Raw genomic sequence first — 26,369 nt, 5'->3', positions numbered from 1 at the left:
ATGTTTCATCCTCTGCTCCCTCTGCAAAGGCAGGATGAGTTCTGCAACTTTACCCTTGTAACGTGAATCAAGAAGGGTTGCCAGCCAGTAATGATCCCTCTCCTTGATACCACGAATTCTAGGGTCCTTTCACAGACTTTGCAGAATCAGGGAGGCCATGCAGCATAAGTTTGCAGAGGCATTCGATTCTGAGTCCTCTGGGTCACTAAGGATCACATTATCTGTAACTACCTCCTCCCAGCCACGTACAACTTCTTGGGTTTCTGGGGACTGAAAACCATCCCTTGAAGACAGCTGCTGGGTGCTATCCTCTACATCCATGCTGACACAATCCTCCTCCTCTGCCTCAAGTGCCCTGTCCATGATTCCATGAAGCGTGTGCTCCAGCAGGAAACTAGAAGGACAGTGTCACTGATGCATGCATTGTCCCTGCTCAACATCCTTGTGGCCTCCTCAAATGGTGACAGGAGAGTGTATGCATCCTTGATCAGTAGCCACTGGCATGGCGAAAAGAAGCCAAGCTCCCCTGACCCTGTCCTGGTGTCATACTTGCACAGGTATTCACTGATGGCCCTCTGCTATGTGTGCAGCCACTGCAGCATTGCCAACATTGAGTTACACCTGGTGATGTCACAAATGAGGCGGTTGGTAGGCAGGTTGCATTCCCTTTGAATGTCAGCCAGCCGAGCACTGGCATTGTATGATCGTCGGAAATGACCACAGACTTTTCTGGCCTGCCTCAGGAGATCTTGTAAGCCTGGGTACCTGCTCTAGAACCGCTGCACCACCAAATTCAGGATGTGTGCCACACATGGAACATGGGTCAAGTGTCCCTGTTGGAGGGCGGAGAGAAGGTTAGTGCCATTGTTGCATACAACCATTCTTGGCTGAAGCTAGCATGGCATCAACCGCCTCTGAGCCTGCCCCTGCAGAGCTGACAGAATCTCTGCCCCAGTGTGGCTCCCATCTTTTAGCCTGACTGCTTGCGTAGCCCCTTGAATGCTTACGGAGCACCGCTGGTTCAGAGGACAAATCAACACTGAACCCTGTCCTGCATCCTTCCCAGCTGCCAGCAGAGTTACCCAGTGCGCCATGAAGGAAAGGTAACATCCCTGCCCATGCCTGCTGGACCATGAGTCAGTGGGAATACGAACCTTACTGCTGACCTCCCTGTCCAACGAGGCCAAAACATTGCCTTTCACATGCTGGTAGTGAGCCAGAATGGCCTTCCGTGAAAAGAAATGGCGTGGAACCTGCCACTGAAGTACAGCACATTCCACAAATTCACGAAAGAGGGCAGAGTCTACCAGCTGAAAAGGCAGCAGTTGCAGTGCTAGCAATTTGGCCAAGCATTTAGACACTGAGCATGTGGATGGCTGGGACCGAATTTCTTTTTACGGTTCAGCAACTGGGGTAGGGAAATTTGTCTGCTAAAATCAATTAGTGGTGTACTGCTAGCAGATTGGCTGCAAGTACTTGGGACACCTATTGCTATACCTTCATTCCCCTCAGTGCAGGTTTTTGAGAGGACTGGAGGTATAGTAGGGTTGGAGATCCCAGATGAGGAGCAAGGAGAAGTCCGCCTTTTTCTTTGATGTGGGTCTTTCGAGTGCTGTTGCCAACGGACTGCATGGCAACAGCAGGTCATCATATGTCTGGTAAAGCATGTGGTGCCCAAGTAGCTGCTGTTCTGGCCATGCTTAATCCGCTTCAGACATAGGTTGCAAACAGAAATGGTGCGATCTGCTGCACAGGTGTCGAAAAAGGCCCACACCAAGGAACTTTTAAAAGTCAGCGAGGAGTCAGCAGCACCCTGCACCTGCGGAGCTCTGCGGTGTGATGCAATAGGGTGGCTGCCCTTAAGCTGCCCCCTAGAGGACATCCTGCCTCGTTGGAGTTGTGCCTCCTCCTTCTCCTCTCTTCTCTCAGGTACAAGTACAGTCAGTGACCTCATCATCCCCTCCCTCCTCATCACTGGAGCAAACTTGGCAGTATGCTGCAGCTGGGGGAACATGAGTGCCAGTTTCTTGTCCTTCTGTGGCACCTCCTCTCTCTAGGCTCACGTTACTCCCTTCTTCAAGCTATGAATCAACATCGGAGCCTTCAAATCGCTGCGCATCCTCCAGCAGCATGTACCTAACATTGTGGTCTAATAATTCTGGGGACTCCATATGATGTATTTTTTGTTTTGCAACACCACACTACACCGTATCAGATACTGTGTACACCGCCTGAAGTGTATTAGGAACTGTGCACAATGTATTAGATACTGTGTACACCACCAGAAAAGTAGTAAAGACTACACACTGTATTAGATACTGTGTACACCACCTGAAGTGTATTAGAAACTGTACACACTGTATTAGATACTGTGTACACGGCCTGCACTGTATTAGAAACTGCTACACTGTATTATATATTGTGTACACCACCAAAAGTGTAGTACAAACTGTACACACAGTATTAGACACTGTGTACACCACCTGAAGTGTATTAGAAACTGTACACACTGTATTAGATACTGTGTACACCGCCTGCACTGTATTAGAAACTGTACAACGGCTGCACTGTATTGTATACTGTGTACACCACCAGAAGTGTAGCAGAAACTGTACACACTGTATTATATACTGTGTACACCGCCTGCACTGTATTAGAAAATGAACTGTGGCTGCACTGTATTGTATATGGTGTACACCACCAGAAGTGTAGTAGAAACTGTACACAGTGTATTAGATACTGTGTACACCACCTGAAGTGTATTAAAAACAGTACACCATGGAATGCACTGTAGATATAGGCTACACTGGATGCAGAGTATAAATTTATATATATATATATATATATATATATATATATATATATATATATATATATATATATATATATATATACGAAACTGTATATATGTGTATATATATATATATATATATATATATATATACATACACAGTGGGGACGGAAAGTATTCAGACCCCCTTAAATTTTTCACTCTTTGCTATATTGCAGCCATTTGCTAAAATCATTTAAGTTATTTTTTTTCCCTCATTAATGTACACACAGTACCCCATATTGACAGAAAAAAAAGAATTGTTGATATTTTTGCAGATTTATTAAAAAAGAAAAACTGAAATATCACATGGTCCTAAGTATTCAGACCCTTTGCTGTGACACTCATATATTTAACTCAGGTGCTGTTCATTTCTTCTGATAATCCTTGAGATGGTTCTACACCTTCATTTGAGTCCAGATGTGTTTGATTATACTGATTGGACTTGATTAGGAAAGCCACACACCTGTCTATAAAAGACCTTACAGCTCACAGTGCATGTCAGAGCAAATGAGAATCATGAGGTCAAAGGAACTACCTGAAGAGCTCAGAGACAGAATTGTGGCAAGGCACAGGTCTGTCCAAGGTTGCAAAATAATTTCTGCTGCACTTAAGGTTCCTAAGAGCAGAGTGGCCTCCATAATCCTTAAATGGAAGACGTTTGGGATGACCAGAACCCTCCCTAGAGCTGGCCTTCCGGCCAAACTGAGCTATCGGGGAAGGAGAGGGTTGGTGAGAGAGGTAAAGAAAAACCCAAAGATCACTGTGGCTGAGCTCCAGCGATGCAGTCGGGAGATGGGAGAAAGTTGTAGAAAGTCATCACTGCTGCCCTCCACCAGTCGGGGCTTTATGGCAGAGTGGCCCGACAGAAGCCTCTCCTTAGTGCAAGACACATGAAAGCCCGCATGGAGTTTGCTAAAAAAACACCTGAAGGACTCCAAGATGGTGAGAAATAAGATTCTCTGGTCGGATGAGACCAAGAAAGAACTTTTTGGTCTTAATTCTAACCGGTATGTGTGAAGAAAACCAGGCACTGCTCATTACCTGTCCAATACAGTCCCAACAGTGAAGCATGGTGGTGGCAGCATCATGCTGCGGGGGTGTTTTTCAGCTGCAGGGACAGAGACTGGGTCGAAGGTTTAAATTCCAACAAGACAATGACCCTAAACACACAGCTAAAATAATGAAGGTGTGGCTTCACAACAACTCTTGAATGGCCCAGCCAGAGACCTGACTTAAACCCAATTGAGCATCTCTGGAGAGACCTAAAAATGCCTGTCCACCAACGTTTACCATCCAACCTGACAGAACTGGAGGGGATCTGCAAGGAGGAATGGCAGAGGATCCCCAAATCCAGGTGTGAAAAACTTGTTGCATCTTTCCCAAAAAGACTCATGGCTGTATTAGATCAAAAGGGTGCTTCTACTAAATACTGAGCAAAGGGTCTGAATACTTAGGACCAGGTGTTTTTTCAGTTTTTCTATTTTAATAAATCTGCAAAAATGTCAACAATTCTGTGTTTTTCTGTCAATATGGGGTGCTGTGTGTACATTAATGAGGAAAAAAATGAACTTAAATGATTTTAGCAAATGGCTGCAATATAACAAAGAGTGAAAAATGTAAGGGGGTCTGAATACTTTCTGTCCCCACTGTGTGTATATATATATATATATATATATATATATATATATATATATATATATATATATATATATTAATACATCGTCTGAAGTGTATTAGAAACAGTACACCACCGAATACTTTCTGTCCCCACTGTGTGTATATATATATATATATATATATATATATATATATATATATATATATATATATTAATACATCGTCTGAAGTGTATTAGAAACAGTACACCACCGAATGCACTGTAGATATAGGCTACAAAGAATGCAGAGTATATATATATATATATATATATATATATATATATACACTAGACTGACTGCTTAATCCAACTCAAGCTATCTCTCTGTCCACCCCAACAACACTACACACGGCCGTCGTGTAAGCAGCCTTATATAGTGTGGGGCGTGGACTTAGTCCCCCGAGCCATGATTGGCCAAAGGCACCCTGCCTTTGCACCTGACCTGAGCGCAGGTCAGGTGCATGCTTTGGCCAATCATCATACAGCAATGCACTGCGATCTCACAGTGCATTATGGGGCGTTCCGCGGTGCCGGAATTTCCCGCGAACGCCTCATAATGTTCGCTGTTCTGCGAATGGGGGAACATCCGATGTTCGACCCAAACATTGAGCCCATCCCTATTTGCTGTCCCCTCAAAATAACTCAACACACAGCCATTAACGTCTAAACCACTGGCAAAAGTGAGTACACCTCTAAGTGAAAATGTCCAAATTGGGCCCAATTTGCAATTTTCCCTCCCCAGTGTAATGTGACTCGTTAGTGTTACAAGGTCTCGGGTGTGAATGGAGAGCAGGGGTGTTAAATTTGGTGTTATTGCTCTCACTCTCTCCTACTGGTCACTGGAAGTTTAACATGGCACCTCATGGCAAAGAACTCTCTGAGGATCTGAAAAAGAGAATTGTTTCTCTACATAAAGATGGCCTAGGCTATAAGAAGATTACCAAGACCCTGAAAGTGAGCTGCAGCACGGTGGCCAAGACCATACAGTGGTTTAACAGGACAGGTTCCACTCAGAACAGGTCTCGCCATGGTCAACCAAAGAAGTTGAGTGCACTTACTCAGCGTCATATCCAGAGGTTGTCTTTGGGAAATAGACGTATGAGTGCTGCCAGCATTGCTGCAGAGGTTGAAGGGGTGGGAGGTCAGCCTATCAGTGCTCAGACTATACGCTGCACACTGCATCAAATTGGTATGCATGGCTGTCGTCCCAGAAGGAAGCTTCTTCTAAAGATGATGCACAAAAAACCCCACAGTTTGCTGAAGACAAGCAGACTAAGGACACAGATTACTGGAACAATGTCCTGTGGTCTGATGAGAGCGACATAAACTTATTTGGTTCAGATGGTGTCAACCGTGTGTGGCGGCAACCAGGTGAGGAGTACAAAGACAAGTGTGTCTTGCCTACAGTCAAACATGGTGGTGGGAGTGTCATGGTCTGGGGCTGCATGAGTGGTGCCGACACTGGGGAGCTACAGTTCATTCAGGGAACCATGAATGCCAACATGTACAGTGACATACTGAAGCAGAGCATGATCCCCTCCCTTCAGAGACTGGGCCGCAGGGCAGTATGCCAACATGATAACGAACCCAAACACTCCTCCAAGACGACCACTGCATTGCTAAAGAAGCTGAGGGTAAAGGTGATAGACTGGCCAAGCATGTCTCCAGACCTAAACCCTATTGAGCATCTGTGGGGCATCCTCAAATGGAAGGTGGGAGGAGTGCAAGGTCTTTAACATCCACCAGCTCCGTAATGTCGTCATGGAGAAGTGGAAGAGGACTCCAGTGGCAACCTGTGAAGCTCTGGTGAACTCCTTGCCCAAGAGGGTTAAGGCAGTGCTGGAAAATAATGGTGGCCACACAAATTATTGACACTTTGGGCCCAATTTGGACACACATTTTCACTTAGGGGTATACTCACTTTTGTTGCCAGCGGTTTAGACATTAATGGCTGTGTTGAGTTATTTTGAGGGGACAGAAAATGTAATTTACATTATTATACAAGCTGTACACTCACTACTTTACATTGTAGCAAAGTGTAATTTCTTCAGTGTTGTCACATGAAAATATATAATAAAATATTTACAAAAAAGTGAGGGGTGTACTCACTTTTGAGAGATAATGTATGTTCTATTTTTTAGATATATGAATTTTGCATTGAATTAACTGTCACAAGCATATTTGGCAATTTGAAGATGCGGCATGTTAGAGTGAAACCTGTAATTGAACCATTGCACTAGACAATTCTTCCTTTTTTTCTGTATAGTTTCATATGTGGATCCAGTTATATGTTTTTAATATTTTTTAATTGCTGTACAATAAAAGTTATGTATCTTTATATATAGGATTTTTGTGTGTGTGTAATTGGACAATCATGTAAATACCAGCAGGCCTTATGCCGCGTACACACGGTCGGACTTTTCGTCTACAAAAGTCCGACAGCCTGTCCGACAGACATTCGACAGACTTTTGGCGGACTTGCGGCAGACTTTCTTACGAGCGGACTTGCCTACATACGATCACACAAAAGTCCGACGGATTCGTACGTGATGACGTACACCGGACTAAAATAAGGAAGTTGATAGCCAGTAGCCAATAGCTGCCCTAGCATGGGTTTTTGCCCGTCGGACTAGCACACAGACGAGCGGATTTCTGGGTCCGGCGTAGTTACGACATAAAGATTTGAAGCATGTTTCAACTCTAAAGTCCGTCAGATTTGAGGCTGGAAAAGTCTGCTGAAAGTCCGCTGAAAGTCTGTTGAAAGTCCGGGGAAGCCCACATACGATCGGATTGTCAGCCAGCTTTAGTCCGTCGGCGTCCGTCGGACTTTTGTAGACGAAAAGTCCGACCGTGTGTACGCGGCATTAGAACACCTGCTTTGTTCCTCTTCATATTACTTTTTTCCATTTACTTGGGTTAAAGACCTCCTGGTATATTATCTTAATGACTCCCAGTGTACTAAGGCACCCCCACAGAATACATTTTCTTGATTATTAACCCCTCCACCACTGAAGAGTGTCTGGTGGAAGCCAGGAATTGAATAATTGTTCTGAGGCATAGGGATGTCTGGAAGAAAACGGGGGAGTTCAGCTGTCGTGGAGTGACATTGTAAGAATAGACCTGAGCTCATGATCCAGGTGTTCCTTTTATGGATAAGTACAGCAGTAGCTGTTTCTGACAGTGTTCTTACAGGGTCTCAGTTCTCGCCATTCCTTTTAACCCTTAGCATAAAGACGGTTCAGAGAAGCCTAGCCTAATCAAGTGTGTCCTCCTGTTAAAAGTTAGCATTTTTGGTGTATCCCATACTCTCCCAACCCCTCCTTGTTACAAGTTCTACAAGCAATAAATATTAAAAAGACATCTCCTAGACTGTTTATAACCTCTTCCCGCCAACAGTACGCATATATGCACCCTCACTTTACTGGGTTTTTCTCCTTGGGGCCATATATATGCTCCCAGAACAGAATCCAGGGTCTCACTGGGAGCCCCAGGTCCCATACTAATGATCAGGTCACCAGGTCATCGCTGTGATAGCCTCTATCACGGTGATCAATCACTGTGAAACCCGCTGCTGTGTTTTTCTCTCTGTGAAAAGAGAGGAAAGATACATTGTATCTCCCTCTCTGCTTGCATGGAAAAATATAAAAAAAAACGTGTGTAAAAATAAAATGAAATAAAAGCAAAATGCTTCAATAAATGCAAACAAATTAAACAAATGCAGTATTTTGCTGACTGAATTAAGGCCATTGAGGAATGAATGGTGCTGGCATAAATATTTTTTTGGAAAATGATCTGCAACTCTTGTGTAAGGAAAGCACCCATTTGGTACTAAAGTTGTTTGAGGAGTCTACAGATCCCACCAGGAAAAGCATACAGTATATGTGTGTAGCGCTACCCCTGAAGGAGCCGCTGTAATTTTTACCAGGTCTTTCCCAAAATGGTGCAGAGGCAGCCAGGCAAACAGTAACAGTCCATTCACTCTGGCTCCATTAACCCTCCGCGCCTAAAGGTAAAACAAATGTTAACGCCTAAGCACAGTTTTGCAACTTTGAAATGTGTTAGTAAAACCGTAAATATCACCACAACTACTTTGTGTATCCAGGTGGATTATACTGCATTCTTGTCAGGACAATTTGGGCTTTCATTTGGTGGTAAATGGCAATGGATATCTCCTGGTTTATTTTTTATTATCAAAGGCAAACTGGCCCAAAATAGTAAAAAAAAAAAAAAAAAAATTTTTAATGTAGCTGTATATTTCTTGTTAAATTCTCCTGCTCCCGACGATCACAGCAATACCATATATGTGTATGTTAGTTGTTGTTTCTACCAGTAGTACAACCCAGAAACAATAGTGCGCATTTTGCTTTTTTCATCCCACCTAAAACGCACTAATGCCACGTACAGACGATCAGATATTCCGACAACAAAATCCTGGATTTATTTCCAACAGATGTTGGCTCAAACTTGTCTTGCATACACACGGTCGCACAAATGTTGTCGGAAATTCCAATCGCCCAGAACGCGGTAACACATACAATGAGCCGAGAAAAATTAAGTTCAATAGCCAGTGCGGCTCTTCTGCTTCATTCTGAGCAAGCGTGGAATTTTGTGCGTCGGAATTGTGTACACACGATCGGAATTTACTACAACGGATTTTGTTGTCGGAAAATATGAGATCCAGCTCTCAAATTTTTGTTGTCGGAAATTCCGACAACAAATGTCCGATGGAGCTTACACATAGTCGGAATTTCCGACAACAAGCTCACATCGAACATTTGTTGTCGGAAATTCCGACCTTGTGTACGCGGCATAAGGCTCGGTTCACATATATGCGAATTGAATGTGTTTTAAACCGCATTCCAATTCGCATGACATGTGAAACAACATAGTTTTCCACTAAAGCTGTTCATATATCTGTGGTGCATCCACAGTGCAAATTTTTCAAAAAAGTCCTGTGTGGTTTCTGAGCACTGAGGTGTTTTTTAGATGCGAATTCCAGGCTCCTTGCCTTCTATGGGAATGCTTCTGAATCACACATGTCACCAGCGTTGAACACGAATTGAGAAAAAATAAAAAGACCCTTATCCAAGCATGCAGGAAAGGAAAGGAATGAGCGAACCCCTCCCGAACTACCCCCCCTCTCCAGAACTATACCAGGCCACATGCCCTTAACATGGGGGGGGGGTGCTTTTGGGGTGGGGGGGCACCTTGTCATCATGTTGATGAGGACACAGGCCTCTTTCCCACAACCTGGCTGTGGGAGTTTGCAGATGGGGGCTTATCAGAATCTGGAAGCCCCCTTTACCAAAAGGATCCCCAAATCCCAGCCCCCCTATGTAAATGAGTATGGGGTACATTTAACCCCTACTCATTTAGCAAAAAAGTGTCAAAAACAAATAAAAAGACAGAGACAAGTCCTTCATTAAAAACAAACAAAAACAAAAACGATGAAGTAAATGTAGCGTCAATCACGATGAATGCCGCCGTTGCCGGCCCCTGGCCTGCTAGGCTGCATGCTTGGATAAGGGTCTGTTTTTTGTTTTGTTTTTTATTATTTTGGCTTGGGGTTGCCCTTAAAATCCATAACAGACCCAAAGGGTCTGGTATTGATTGGGGGGGACCCCCACGCTGTTTTTGCTTTTCTCAATTTGTTTTCAAAACAACAATGTTGCCATTCAAAAGTGTTCACATAGAAGGCAATGAGCCTGGAATTCACAGAGCTCAAAAAAGGCACAGGACTCTTTTAAATTCACACTGCGGATGCACCACAGATATGTGAACAGTGTCAATAGAAAACTATGCTGTTTTGCATGTCATGCGAATCAGATGTGGTTTAAAACGCATCCAATTTGCATAATTGTGAACCGAGCCTTAGTGCCAGTGTGTTTTAGGTAGGATAAAAAAACCCATGTGGTATCGCAATCGTCAGGAGCAGGAGAATTTAATTTGGGTTGTTCTTTGGTGGAAGGTGAGAGGGACCGTGAAGACCATTCGATGGCTCCCACAGGAATATTCCGGTAGTACAGAGTGACTCGCACACAAGATGAGATCAAACTATACTACCTTTTAATATGGTCTACTGACCGTGGTTTTATAAGAAATAAAAGTAGGAAGAGTTACATATTCCAAAGCTTGATTACAGAACAGCAAAAATGACAGCCTCTAATACATGGGTTTTGCCACACAATATGCAACTTCATCATATTTTCCGTGAGACAGGCATATGTCCATGTCATGTCAGAGTGTTCCTAAACAATAGCTTTTTACCGCCATTCTTTTCTCATTAGTCTAAACATATAACATTTAACGTAGTACATTTCTGTGCATTAGTGCGAGCTTAACTCAGTATATTTCAGTGCCTTACTGCAAGTTTAACGCCGTATATTTCAGTGCGTTACTGCAAGTTTAATGCCGTATATTTCAGTGTGTTACCTTCCGTTTAACGCAGTATAGTTCAGTGCATTACTGCAAGTTTTACGCAGTATATTTCTGTGCGTTAGTGCACATTTAACGCAGTATATTTCATTGCGTTACTGCAAGATTAATGCCATATATTTCAGTGCCTTACCATCTATTTAACGCAGTGTAGTTTAGTGCGTTACTGCACATTTGACATAGTATAGTGCTGTGCGTCAGTGCAATTTTACCTCAGTATATTATAGTGTATCAGTGGAGTGTGTCTTTGTAGTGAGTACGCAAGTTAAAGTACGCTAAACACTACTTAATATGCATCCACGTACACATTTCCACATCTTTATTACATTTTGTTAATAAGCAACCCCTCTTCATGTCTGGGAGGAAAACAAGGCGAGGCAGACATTCCCATGGCACTGTGAGGGAGCCAGCAGCATATGTGTCCACAGACAAAGGTGGAAGTGGTCAGTCCTCAGGCAGGACATCATTTCCTCTGTTTAGTGATGTTGCCTGTGCTATCCAGCCACAGCATGCAGAGGAGGTGGTCGACTGGCTTACTAAACCATCCTCATCCTCCGTCACCCAAGCAGAGACTAGTGTGCAGTCCAATGCAGCTGCCATAGTGGCTAAACCTGCCTCCTTGTCCACAGCAGTTCCTGCCATAGCCCCAGCATCAAGCACAGAGGAGTCAGCTGAGTTATTGGAACACAGCGTCAGCCACTTGCTCCTTGACAATGCACAGCCATTACTTGATTCAGATGTTGGTTCTGAGGTTGAGGAAGGCAGGAACATGAGCCTACAGAGAGGGGAGAACACTGGTACACAAATTGGCAGTCATGCTCCCCCAGTCACAGCGTATTGCCAAGTTGTCTCCGGTGGTAATGAGGATGGAGGAGATGATGATGATGAGGTCACTGATGCAACTTGGGTGCCAGATAGAGCAGAGGAGGAAAGTGAGGGTGAGGCACCACATTGTGGAGCTGTTATCTCCTGGCCCACTTCCCACAGCTCAGCTGTCTGGGCCTTTTTTAAGCACATGTGCAGCTGATCGCACTGTTGCAATTTGCAAACTTTGTCTCAAGCACATCAAGTGTGGCAAAAAAGCTCTGCAGGGACAGGCCCAGAGGTGGTGCACACCATGCCAGCTGGAGCCAGGAATGGTGGTATGCGATAATGGCACAAACCTCCTGTCCACCCTTGGACAGGGAAAGTTGACACATATGCTATGCCTGGCACATGTCCTTAATTTGGTGGTGCAGCATTTCCTAATTAGGTCCCCAGGGTTAGAAGATCTGCTAAAGCAGACCAGAAGAGTCTGTAGCCATTTCAGCGGGAATTACACCTGCCCGTAAACTGCCTGATTTGTGACGTGCCCACCAGGTGGAACTCGACTTTGGCAGTGCTGCAGCAGCTGCACATGCAGCAGAGGGCCGTCAATGAGTACCTGTGTGAGTATGGCACAACGACAGGCTCAGGCTGGCTCAGCATTTTCTCCCCACGCCAATAGCTGCTCATAAAGGATGCATGCACTGTACTGTCACCATTTGAGGAGGCCACAAGGATGGTGAGCTGTGACAATGCATGCATCAGTGACACAATCCCTGTGGTATTCCTGTTGGAGCAGACCCTGTGTGGCATTATGGACAGGGCACTCGAGGTTAAGCAGCAGGAGGAAGAGGAGGACTTCCTTTCCTCTCAAGGCCCACTTCATGCAGACACCATTGTTTCCACACCACAGAACACACAAGAGATGAGGGAGGAGGAGGAGGATTCTAGAAGTTTTGGAGGCATTGAAGCAGAGGAAGACATATGTCAAACAGTAAGAGATGGTTTTCCATCCCCAGAACCCTTGGGAGTAGTACGTGGCTGGGAGGAGGCAGTTCCAGATACTGTAATCTTCAGTGACCCCGAGGAGTCTGCTTCTCGTGCCCCCGCAAATTTGCGGTGCATCGGCTCCCTCATGCTTCAAAACCTGCGAAAGGACTCAAGAATTTGTGGCGTAAAGGTGAAGGATCACTATTGGTTCGCAACCCTCCTTGACCATCGTTACAAGGTGAAAGTCTCAGAACTCACCCTGACGTCTGACCACAAACTCCATGGACCATCTAGCATTTATCAAAATGAACCAGTCATGGATTAACAGCAGCTATGAAGCCCCTGATGCCGATGTCGCTGATTAAGTGTTTTTGGGATGTGGAATCTCTGCAGGTGTCATGATCTGGAGTCAGGCTCAGAGGCCAGTAGCTATAGCAGCGGACAGGTGAGGGGTCTAAGCACTAACCGATATTCACCAGAGCTCCTGATGGTGGAGATGGGCTTTGCTGTCTGTTCGTACCAGGTCACGGTCCACCAGGAGGTGAGCAATCCGGGGTCCAGTAGCAGAAATAGCAGGTGGGATCAAGCAGAAGCATAGTCGAGAAACAAGTCAAAAGTCGGTAACAAATAGTTGCAGATTTGGATTCAGCAGAAGCGTAGTCGAGGAACAAGCCAAATGTTGGTAATGAATGGTAGCGAAGATACGGTCAGCAGCAGGAGAGACAGGAGCAAGATATTGGCTGGTGAAGGCACAACATTCTGGCGACCAGGAAGTGCAGAGACATGGCTTAAATCAGGAAGTTCATAGGAGGAGCAAAGAGTTCAAGCCAAACAAGATTCAAGACAAGATCATTCAAGGAACTGTCTAAGGAACTGTCCAAGGAACTTTCCAAGGTTGCTCAGCAAGCAGAGTCACCGCCAGACACAGCAGAGGTCCCAGGTCCTAACAGCAGGACTTTTAGGCTGCCTAGCAATCTGGGTGTTGATTTCATCTGGAATAATGTTTTTTGGTGTAGGTTTCATGGACACAATTAACATCCAAAGACCAATTTTTCCGCACATGTTTGACAGGTGCAAATCATTGCAATTTTGGACAGCAAGGCCAATTCTTGCTTTCATCAAGAGTACCTCTTAAAGGGTTATGGTCTGAAGGCACCACCGACACCTAAATCCCAATTTTTCTGCACCTGTTTGACAGGTGCATATCATTGCATTTTTTGACAGCAAGGCCAATTCTTGCTTTCATCAAGAATACCTCCTATAGGGTTACGGTGTGAAGGTGCCACCTACACCTAAACTTCTATCCAAAGTCTGTGGAAGAGACACCAGAATGTATCCAAAAAATCTCTAATCTTATTCCCAGTGCACTAGATTGTGGCCTCATCATATAGACAGGTTCCCCAAGCCGTTGCTTACAAAATAAAGAAAGCTTGCAAGGAAAATATATATTTTTTGGTTTTATATATGCAGCTTCTATACACAGTACACTTTACAGGTAGACTAAGGGGACCCCCCAGGCACTATATTGAAAGGAATTTTTCATTTTTATGCTTTCACTTTAAGCATCAATTTATCACTGCTCATTTAAAAAGTTTTTTACAAACTTTTTTTTCATTGATACATGTCCCCCAGGGCATTACCCAGACCCCTATAACCATTGTATGCCCAATTACTTGCATATAAGCCTTCAAAACTGGCACTTTTGATTTTTTCTAGTTCGGGTCCCAAAGACTTCAATGGGGTTCGTTATTTGTTTCCGAACTTTTGCAATGTTCGAAAGTTCTGGTGCGAACCGAACAGGGGGTCGTTCAGCCCATCCCTACTATTTACCACCAAATGAAAGCCCAATGTGTCCTGAAAAAAACGCAGTATAATCCACCTGGATGCACTAAGTAATTGTGACGATATGTACAGTTTTACTAACACATGTCAAAGTTGCAAAATTGTGCTTCAGCATTAACATTTGTTTTACCCTTAGGCACGAAGGGATTAATGGAGCCAGAGTGAATGGACTGTTGCTGCTGAAGCAGCTTGCCCTCCTGTTTTACATGACTTGTGAGGCTTTTACTTTGGTGTTGCCTTGCATAATGAAAAAATGTCATTTTCACACAAGGGTAATTCTGCACAGATTACCATACATACAGATTACCATACAAGGTATCGTCAACAGGGACACAAAAAGAATTAAAAATTCCCTTACTCTACTAAAGAGAAGCATTTTTATTTTTGTCTGTGTTGCTATTGGACAGTGAGAGTAAATCTTTCTAAGGGAGCCCCAGATAGCAGTAAAAATCTGAAAGGAATTCTAATTGTTTTCCACTGTATGGCTGGACATATACTTTAAAGAAGATCTATAATGTGGAAGCTGTCTACGCAGAGGCAAAAAGACTAGTTACCAGTATGGCCTCATGGCTCCCGGAAGCTAATCTTTTCACTGTTGCAATTGCAATACTTTGTTTTATATTGCATCTCTTTGTAGATGTTCCCTTCTTGGTAGAGGAGTAGAGCTTCATTTCCTCATGTCAAAACGACCCCCTTGATGACTGGTGGGATATTGATCAAGTACCAGGAGAAGTTAAAGATCCACAGACAGGGCCGGTGCTACCACTAGGCAAACTAGGCAACTGCCTAGGGTGCACTGCTGCCTAGGGGCACCTGGCCACTGGTTTCTCTCCACGTCTGCATGCTATGCAGGCTGCAGCATGTAACTAAATCCGTCTCAGGCAGCTGCTCCGTCCGACAGGTAGGGCACTTAGAGGAGCAGTGCAGCACTGGAGCCAGCGCTAGAGGAAGCAGAGCCAATGCTTCCTGTATAGCACCACCTCCTGTCACATGGGCAGGGCAAAGGGGGTGGAGTCAGGGGTGGAGCCAATGGGGGGGGCAAAATGAGATTTCACCTAGGGTGTCAAAAATCCTTGCACCAGCCCTGTCCACAGAATGAATGAAGCATACGCAGATAGATGCATGTACTGCAGATTCTCAGGTACAGCTTTCTCTTCAGGATGTGCTCAGAATAACAGTCAGCAGCACAATAGTAACATAATGAAATCTCACAAGACTAGCAGTTACTTAGATGATCTCATGATGCAGACCTACTGCTATTAGGCTACAAAATAGGAATGCCCGGGTATGAGAATGATCACATGTCAGGAAGTGAACTGCCATTTTTTCAGATTGAATTCAAGATTTAAAAATTTTAAATTTAAAAATTTCCAGGGTAATATTTCTAGATGTGCCTTATATAAAAAATTGTTTTTTTTTTTAAGATCATGTACACTTTAAATGTTTAAGGGTTGTCACATAGCCTTAAGTACACTTCTACTGGCAACATCACAGATAGGGAAGCTAGAGAGCATGTAATAGCAGTAAGGAAACAGCTGGAACACGTAGCGGGGGGAAATGTGGCAGTGGGAGACACAGAAGGGAAAGCTGCCCTTGAAGACACAATGTTCTGTATATGCTTGAATGGGGAACCAGACAGTTATGTGACATGTCAAAATACAGTATACTAAAGTTTTGTTCACAAATTTGACTAACTGTGAATTGGAAAAGTGGTATGTGTATAGAGAAGACCTTTCTACAACTCTTGTAACCCAGATAGCCTAACCATACAGCACAGCTTATTTTCCACTACAGCAGTTACACAATATAGCTTGGTCACCTGTCTGCCTCCTGCCTGTGATTGGACAATGAAGGAGAAGAAACATATTAATGTTGTCACACTCAGTGTTGACCCTCTTATTCTAAAAATGAAAGTTGCTATGCTGTGAAGTAGGCTGATTTTTGGACACATTCAGGTTTTATGCAGTTCTGTGCAAAAATAAATGCATTTTTTAAAATAAGTACATCACTTTTTGTTTATTATATGCATGAAGTTTAGCTTTAAAGATGACATATTGCATGAAAAACGACTCACCAACAGGAATGTCTTCTGGTATAATGACAGGGGGCATGGTTCCAAACTGAGGTCTATTGTTTGCAGAGACTAAAAAACAAAACAAAAGGAACACCTTTAAATAATAAGCTAAATTGATTGGCAAATCTTATCTTCTGTACTTTGTGCTTAACTGTCTCAGTTCTAAAGAAGACATATGACATACAGCTGTTGACATATAACAACAGTGAGGTGAATAAGAGATTCTAAACTGCACTACAGAAAAGGTTTGGAGACAAAATTAACATATTTATAAGATGTTTTCTTTGGCGGTAAGATCATTTTACCACTGAATAAAAAATGTGTTAAACCTAAGCTGTAGCCATCCCACTTGAGTAATATATGTACTAACTCGAATAATATATTCGCTATCTGAGAATTATATTTGAAATTACTTGCAATATCCCCTATTAAATTGACGTATCAATGGCATGCATCAGGTAACTCCTTTAAATTTACCCTTTCCTTAATCTATATAGCATTTTAAGTATTTGTTACATAGGTCTTTGTCAACTACCCTGCCATGCTACATGGTGATGCAGCATTCACAATAAGTGGCAATGCACTGCTGGCTTTTGATTTGCCATTATCGTTTGTTAGACAGCAGCCTACAGTACACACAGTAAATGGGGAGTTTTGGTTTACCCTAATCTGCTTTTCTGCTTAACAAGTTTCTAAGTAGTGAGTTGTCTTATATACCACAGAGAGGAGGTTCGGGGTAATACATCCCGGCGATGAGAACCAGAAATATGTCTACTAGACTGTTTATAATCAGTTTTAATGCATGATAAACCATAGGTCATGGGTACTCAACTTGTGGACCTCCAGCTGCTGCAGAACTAAAAAGCCCATGAGGCATTGCAAGGCTGATAGTTACACGCATGACTCCCAAAGGCAGAGGCATGATGGGACTTGTAGTTCTGCAATAGCGGGAGGGCCACAGGTTGAGCACCCATGCCATAGGTGCTCCCTCGGTATGGTTCTCTTTGCAATCGCAAAGCATGTACATGGCTAAAGCTGGCCTTGCTTGGATCAGCATGTATTATAGCCATATGATTCAACATACATGAAATAATATACATTAGTTCCATGATGCAAAGAGCTTCTTTGATTTGAATGGATGGAATGTAATGTTATTTTAAGCAGAGGTATATAAGATATAAAAAACTCACCTTGTACTCCACCCATAAGGAGCAGAGGGATCAGGAACAAAATGTATACCATTCTTCCAGCATTTGTAGCCTGCAAAAGCAAACATTGAATTGTAAGAAATAATTGTAAATCATATTTAGATGGTTTCATCTTGTAAAGCATTTAAAAATGACTTGTAAATATTTCTGATAATGAAACACTTTTTAAGACTCTCCATTTTCCCCAAAAATTGCCTGCATACAGATACGTGATGACCTATTTGAACCAGAGTTAGTATCTAAAGTGAAGCTCTTACAGGGAATTTTTACATCCGATAATTTGGATTCCTCGTTGAAGTAATAAGTAGGCCTCCTTGCTAATTCCAGCCAGTTCCTATCAGCCCCAATATGTGATTACAAATCTCACCTGCAACTTAGTCTTTTTTTAAACTGTGGCCTGTCCATTCCATTAAAATGCTACTCTCTGGAAGCCAATATTCCTGGTCAGATAGACCTCAGTACACCAACCAATGCAAACTACAATAGGATAGGGGTCAAGGGGGACAGGGCTGGTGCAAGGATTTTTGACACCCTAGGCGAAACCTAATTTTGCCGCCCCTCCCTTGGCTGACTCCCCCCCCTTTTCCCTGCCCATGTAAATCTCACCTTTTTAATAAAGCGCCCATCAAATGCAGCCTCACTAGCACCCATCAAATGCAGCCTCACCAGCGCCCATCAAATGTAGCCTCACCAGCGCCCATCAAATCCAGCCTTACCAGCGCCCATCAAATGTAGCCTCACCAGCACCCATCAAATGTAGTCTCACCAGCGCCCATCAAATGAAGCCTCACCAGCGCCCATCAAATGTAGTCTCACCAGCGCCCATCAAATGAAGCCTCACCAGCGCCCATCAAATGCAGCCTCACCATGCAGCCTCACCAGCACCCATCAAATGTAGCCTCACCAGCACCCATCAAATGCAGCCTACCAGTGCCCATGAATGCAGCTTACCAGTGCCCATCAATGAATGTTTGCTTGCTGTGGGAGTCAGGACACAGACACAGTCTTCCACCACTGCTGCGCCTCTGACACTATGTGTGAATGGAGCGGCGGCTGCATGCTGATGCTGAGACTTAGTTGCTTGCTGCAGAGAGAAGAGAGTAGGAAAACCAGTGGCTGGGCTCCCTAGGCAGCAGGGCACCCTAGGCGGCCGCCTAGTTTGCCTAGTGGTAGCACCGGCCCTGAAGGGGGATTCAAGTTGTCTGGACCTTCCTTTGTTCCTACTGAATCATTAGGGAAAGTAGGTTCTCAGAAGCTCCTTTAGGGGAAACCATAACAGCATTTTTAACCTCTAACCCTGTGTCCACATTTTAAATGAAAACCAGCATCCAGGTTTTGATTAGTATAGGGGCTGCCTATCCTTCAGACAGTGGCGTTGCTATGGGGGTGTGGGGGGTGCGGCCTGCACCGGGTGACACCCGCCAAAGGGGTGACACCGGGGCCGCCGCTAAACGCTATAGCTTGCAGCGGAGCGGTGTGAGCAGGGCATTCAGCCGTGCAGGGGAGGCTGCCTATGACACTCCCCAGCTGTCACTCGGGGATCTCCAATATCTCCTGTGGCAGCCGGATTAGGTGGGCGGAGCTGGGGGTGTGGCCACCTCCTCCACTCCTCCCACAGACCCCTTCACGCTGATCCCACAGCTGAAGGAGATAGAGCCGAGGACACAGCAGCCCCGCCCACCCTCCGGGGTCTTCATCTGCAAGCATGAGGTATGCTATAAGTTACGGCACAGCACACTGTCACACACCCCTACCTGCCTTGTACCACCCCAAACTGCCCTGTGCCACCCCAAACCTGCCCTGTACCACCCCTACCTGCCTTGTACCACCCCAAACCTGCCCTGTGCCACCCCAACCTGCCCTGTACCACCCCAAACTGCCCTGTACCACCCCAACCTGCCAATATACTAATCCAACCTACAACATACCACCCCAACCTGCCACTATACCACTCTATAATACCTTAACCTGCCCTGTGTCACCCCAACCTGCCCTGTGACACCCCCTCCTGCCCTGTACCACCCCCAACCTGCCCTGTACCACCCCAACCTGCCTTTTACCACCCCCAACCTGCTCTGTACCACCCCCAAACTGCCCTGTACCACCCCAACCTGCCAATATACCAATCCAACCTACCCCATACCACCCCAACCTGCCACTATACCACTCTATAATACCCTAAACCTGCCCTGTGCCACCCCAAACCTGTCCTATACCACCCCAACCTGCCACTATAACACTCTATACTACCCTAACCTGTCACTATACCACCCTATACTACCATTTACAGGGGCTGGTTTTGGGTGCGCCCTGTGACCGTGCGCTGCCTGCAGGGTGCTGGGCAGCCTAGGCAGTAAGGGGGGTGACACCATGTTTTACCACACCAGGTGACACCAACCCTAGTGACGCCACTGCCTTCAGAGCTCCTTTTCCTGGAGACAAGCTGCTCTAGGAGCAGCGTGTGTGAACAGGCACTGGCAGAGTATATTCCTTGGCCTCAAGGAGAGGTGATCTCATCTGACCAGACGATCACCTGTGAGAAGTGTAAGGAGACTGTGGGGTTGATTTAGCAAGAAAAGCAGGAAGTAATGGTCGCTTTACAATTAGTGACACTCAAATAAGTCAATTAAGATCTCGACTGGGTGAACATGAGAATGAAAAAGCATGCTAATAGTGGCAAACATGCATTTTTAAATGTCAAATTGACAAATCCCCTAATTTACAAGTGGCAATTGCAAACAAGTTTATTATATGGAACTGCACTGCAGCCATGATCACATGAATGTGAATAAAACATTCTTATGTGAGATGTGCTGTACCTCGTGTGCATCTATTTATGTGTATTCCAATTAGTATTCCTAGTTTGTTTTCTTCTTTTGCTAACGAATGCAGTTATGAATGAGTATTACAGAGTAATGTCTGTTATACTGTAAAGTTACATGTATTGAACATTTACAGTTACATATCTGTTAAATGTTTTTTCTTAATGTTAATGTCTTTTTTTATGAGACTATAAAGCCAAAAATGTTTATGTTCATTCCTTAATCATACTACACTACTATGCAGTGCAGTGATCAGCACAGTGACGTCACCAGGTGGCCCCGCCCTTGCCAATATAACAGCTGTCAAAGCAAAGGCCTCGGCGGGAGGCCTCCTATAGAGGCGGAACTTTGTTCTTCTTTTTCGGGTCCGTCGGGCGGCATGATGGATGATGGATGGTGGATGGACGTCGCGGCACACTTTTTTTTTAAATAAAAGAATTGTCAAAAACCGTCTCTTGTGGTTTTCACATTTTGACACTTTTTTGGGTGAATGGGTAGGGGTTAAAATGTACCTCTACCCATTTACATAGGGGGAGCCAGGATCTGGGGGCCCCCTTGTTAAAAGGGGGCTTCCAGATTCTGATAAGCCCCCCCCCCGCAGACCCCAACAACCACCGGCAAGGGTTGTCGGGAAGAGGCCCTTGTCCCGTCAACCTGGGGACAAGGTGCTTTGGGGTGGGGGGTGCAGAGCCCACCTGCCCCAAAGCACCCACCCCCCATGGCCTGGTACGGTTCAGGGGAGGGGGCGCTCGCTCGTCCCCCCTATCCTGGCCTGCCAGGCTGCATAATCGGATAAGGGTCTGGTAAGGATTTGGGGGGACCCCACACCATTTTTGCCATGGAGTTCCCCTTAAAATCCATACCACACCCGAAGGGCCAATTTTTTATTTTTGTTATTTATTTTTGGCGTGGAGTTCCCTTTAAAATCTATGCCAGACTCAAAGGGCCAACTTTTTTTTTTTTTTTTTTGGCATGGAGTTCCCCTTAAAATCTATGCCAGACCCAAAGGGTCTTCCCCATCCCCCATTACGCTTTCTACTCAAGGACTTGCATGTGTGCACAACCAAATTTTTTGGATGCAATAACATATTTATTTATAGTCTGCAAAAGTCAAACATAAAGCAAAACAGAATCATTTTTTAATTTCAACATTAGTATAAACATTTGGTACATTAATGTACTTGGGCAAAAAATAAATAAAAGGCATGGAAATGATGCTCCAGCATTTGATAATATAGTTAGAAGAGCCCTGTTCAAAAGATCTTACAATCTACAAGGTAGAAAAGCAGGGATACAAATCAAGCTAATAACAACCATGAAAAACCTATTTGGTGATCAGAATCAGAAATCCTCGCCCCAAACCCCTAGAAGGTTAAATTGTAGGATCATAAGCAAAAACAGACAAAATAAATCCAAAACGACAGCAAACAAACAAAAACCATGTCCACAAAAACACACTATTGAGGGCCTTCATGCAAAACTATACCAGCAAACACAAAGCAATCATCAAACCACAGCCTTAGTGGGGTGTGGGTCGGGCATTATGCACACCCCCATCCCCCCCGCCCCCGGAAAAAAAAAACATATCTATTTGTAAACCAATATAAGCACTGCGCACAAAGATTCTGACTTCTTCTCAGGCCAACCAACTGCCACAACTGCAGGCCTTTATATAACCTAGCATAGAATTGCTAGCACACCTCCACACACCTAGTACTGGACACACTCATCAGTGTAATGGATTCTGCTTCTTCATGTATGCCTCAAGTGCTCATACCTGTTCATCAGGAACATGCACTTTTTACAAATGAAAGAATGCATCAGCATATAGATCTGTGCAGGGTAAACCTAAAAATAACAAATGTCTAAGGATCTAGCCATGATCAGTGATACCAAAAATCTACAAATTAAACTTGTACGTTGTTGGGCATGTGGAGGGTACAAAACAGGAAATTACAACTTTGTGAGGACTGCTTCACACAAATTGTTGACAAAGTGCATTTGTCATTCATCATCAGCATACAACATTAAAATATGTGTGCATGATCACACCAGACTTATACATCCATATCTGAACTAAAACACACAGTTATAGATTTGGTGCAAATTTATAATTTTTTTAATTGATTTATAATGTAATTTCTTGGGTTTCCATTATGTGAAACCTGTTAAAAATGTAATCACTGATGAGAAATAAAATTTAAAACCACAACAGAGGAAGAACATACAATCCTCAAACCAGGTAGCAGCATATTTGGGATTCAAACCATTGACTCCAGTGCTGCTAAGCAGAAGTGCTAACCAGTTAGCCACTGTGCTGCCACATGGATGGAGGCTGCATCTCTGTGGTGTCAAACAGTTCTAAGTCCCAGGGGTGCAATAAGTTAATCAAAGCAGGTGTACTGTGAAAGGCTGGAGAGCCATTGAACAACCTGTTTCTGGCATATGCCATCTGTTTTGAAGGCTGGTTATGGCTGATTACTGTCAGCATGCTGCTATAGAACATCTCTAATTTTGGGGCATTTTGCTCGGTAAGAGGTAGGGATGGGCTTTATGTTTGGGTGGAACATGAGTTTGACTCAAACATTGGCTGTTCGCCCGTTCGCCGAATAGCGAACAATTTGGGGTGTTTGCGGCAAATTTGAAAGCCGGGGAAAACACCCTTTAAAAGTCTATGGGAGGAATAAAAAGTGCTAATTTTAAAGGCTTATATGCAAGTTATTGTCATAAAAGTGTTTGGGGACCTGGGTCCTGCCCCAGGGGACATGTATCAATGCAAAAAAAAGTTTTAAAAATGGCTGTTTTTTCAGGAGCAGTGAATTTAATAAAGCTTAAAGTGAAACAATAAAAGTGAAAAATTCCTTTAAATTTCGTACCTGGGGGGTGTGCATAGTATGCCTGTAAAGTGGCGCTTTTTTACCATGTTTAGAATAGTCTGACAGCAAAATGACATTTCTAAAGGTAAAAAAAGTCATGAAGTAATAGCGGCCATAGTGAATTGTCGGCTATAATGAATTGTCTATAGGAGAAATCAAAAGCGCTAATTTTAAGGGTTAATATGCAAGTTATTGTCATAAAAAGTGTTTGGGGACCTGGGTCCTGCCCCAGGGGACACGTATCACTGCAAAAAAAAGTTTTAAAAAAGGCCGTTTTTTCAGGAGCAGTGATTTTAATAATGCTTAAAGTGAAACAATAAAAGTGTAATATTCCTTTAAATTTCATACCTGGGGGGGTGTCTATAGTATGCATGTAAAGTGGCGCATGTTTCTCCGTGTTTAGAACAGTCCGAGTGCAAAATGACATTTCTAAAGGAAAAAAAGTCATTTAAAAGTACTATCGCTAGCGCCGGCTATAATGAATTGTCGGTCCGACAATACACATAAAAATTCATTGATAAAAACGGCATGGGATTTCCTCACAGCGGAACCCCGAACCAAAATGAAAAAAAAAAAATGCGTGGGGGTCCCCCCAAATTCCATACCAGGCCCTTCAGATCTGGTATGGATATTAAGGGGAACCCCGCGCCAAAATTTAAAAAAAAAATGTCGTGGGGGTCCCCCTCAAAATCCATACCAGTACCTTCAGGTCTGGTATGGGTTTTAAGGGGAACCCCGCACCAAAATAAAAATAAATGGTATGGGGTCCCCCCAAAAATCCATACCAGACCCCTATCTGAGCATGCAACCTGGCAGGCCGCAGGAAAAGAGGGGGGGCGAGAGAGCGCCCCCCCTGCTGAACCGTACCAGGCCACATGCCCTCAACATTGGGAGGGTGCTTTGGGGTAGCTTCCCCCCCAAAGCACCTTGTCCCCATGTTGATGGGGAGAAGGGCCTCATCCCCAACCCTTGCCCGGTGGTTGTGGGGGTCTGTGGGTGGGGGGGCTTATCGGTCCGGCAATTTTTATGTGTATTTCCGTACCGACAATTCATTATAGCCAGCGCTAGCGATAGTACTTTTTTTCCTTTAGAAATGTCATTTTGCACTCGGACTGTTCTAAATACGGGAAACATGCGCCACTTTACAGGCATACTATAGACACCCCCCAGGTACGAAATTTAAAAGAATATTTCACTTTTTTTTGTTTCACTTTAAGCTTTTTTAAAATCACAGCTCTTGAAAAAACTGCCGTTTTTAAAACTTTTTTTGCACTGATACATGACCCGGTCCCCAAACACTTTTTATGACGATAACTTGCATATAAGCCTTTAAAATTAGCACTTTTTATTATTCATGTTCGTGTCCCATAGACTTTTAACTGTTTTTGCTGTTCGCATGTTCTGGATGCGAACCGAACGGGGGTGTTCGGCCCATCCCTAGTAAGAGGCTGCAATTAGTGTTGGTGGGGAAATCTTAAGACTGATTATTGTCCTTGCCCATGGAAAACATATGGCATGATTTGCAATGATGGTGCTATTTGGCGGTTCTTGGTGTGTGAGTGTAGAATTGTGATGTTACCCTCTAAATTTTGGGTATGCCATTTTTATTTCTGATGTTGGTACACATACCAAATATTTTGGGTCAATTTATGATCATTTGGAAATACTAAACAACACACCAAATTGTAACTCATTTAAAATTTGCATCAGCAATGGTATTGTTTGTGGTTTGTGAAGATACCTGTGGGAGTTTCGGATTAGATTTTTGTGAAAAATATATTTTACCAAAACATGAAAACATTACACATTACTAGCATTCTTAAAAAAATATATGAAGAAGAAGCAACAATAAAACCCAGCAAGGACAATTTATTTTAGAGAAATAAACAATTCATCTTAAATTTAAAATTAATTTTTTGTGGAAATAACAATTGTACAATTATATCAATGGTTGATACGTGCATGTGGCTATACAGCACACATTTTCATGTTCGCAAATGCTTTTTAGCCAAGCGCTAATTTGCGCATTTACTATGGCGCTTGGTAAAATGTGAGTATTTTGTATGTCTGAGCATGCGCACTTGTGCTGGTACATAGTTGTAGAATGAGGGGGACTTTATCTCTTCTCAGACTTTCAATGATATTTCAGTTTATACATCAATTTTTTCAGTAGTTTAAAAGCTGATTATCTTTAAACAATATACCACATATTTAACCACTTCCCGCCTGTCCTATAGCAGACTGACGGCCGGGAAGTGGTCCTGTTATCCTGACTGGGCGTCAAATGACATTCAGCAGGATAACATGCCGACGAGCTCCCACGGGGGCGAGCAGCATGGCGATCGCGAGTGAGGCGTGTAAGTCTGACACGTCGCATCTCCGATCGTGGTAAGGAGCATCTGACAGAGGCTTCTTACCAATCACAGCTGATCATTGCGTGAACCAGGAAGTGCCGGTAAACAGCATTCCTACATTCGCGCTGACAGTGAGAGCCGATCGGGGGCTCTCCCTGTCACAGGGGTGTCTGTGCTGATAATCAGCACATTGATTATCAGCACAGGCCCCATTAGATGTGCCCATCACCTGCCAATCAGTGCCCAACAGCTGCCAGTCAGTGCCCCCTCAAAAAAATGTATCAGTGCCCCCCACAGTGCCAATCAAAGCCCACCACAGTGCCAATCAGTGCCCATCATAGTGCCAATCGGTGCCCAGCAATAACACCTGTCAGTACCTCATCATAAGTGCTGCCCATCAGTGCTATCTATTACTGTCCATCAGTGCCATCTGTCAGTGCCAATCAGTGCCGCCTATCAGTGCCCATCAGTGCC

The 26,369-nt window shown here is 44.0% G+C and overlaps 1 protein-coding gene across 1 annotated transcript in view; it reads right to left on the bottom strand.

Annotated features, from left to right (window-relative positions):
• CDHR2 (cadherin related family member 2) overlaps window positions 1-26,369 on the bottom strand; it is a 245,259-nt gene that overhangs the window by 191,806 nt on the left and 27,084 nt on the right. The window contains exons 2-3 of the mRNA XM_073620461.1: window positions 17,826-17,895; window positions 16,636-16,704 (exon numbers count right to left, since the gene is read on the bottom strand). Coding sequence (XP_073476562.1) covers window positions 16,636-16,704; window positions 17,826-17,877 — 121 coding nt within the window. The 5' untranslated portion in view covers window positions 17,878-17,895. The remainder of the gene's footprint in view (window positions 1-16,635; window positions 16,705-17,825; window positions 17,896-26,369) is intronic.

Source organism: Aquarana catesbeiana, linkage group LG03 (assembly GCF_042186555.1).
Source record: "Aquarana catesbeiana isolate 2022-GZ linkage group LG03, ASM4218655v1, whole genome shotgun sequence".
NCBI lineage: Eukaryota > Metazoa > Chordata > Amphibia > Anura > Ranidae > Aquarana > Aquarana catesbeiana.
The sequence above is the reverse complement of the archived record's forward strand: the minus strand, read 5'-3'. Positions and strand labels throughout refer to the sequence as shown.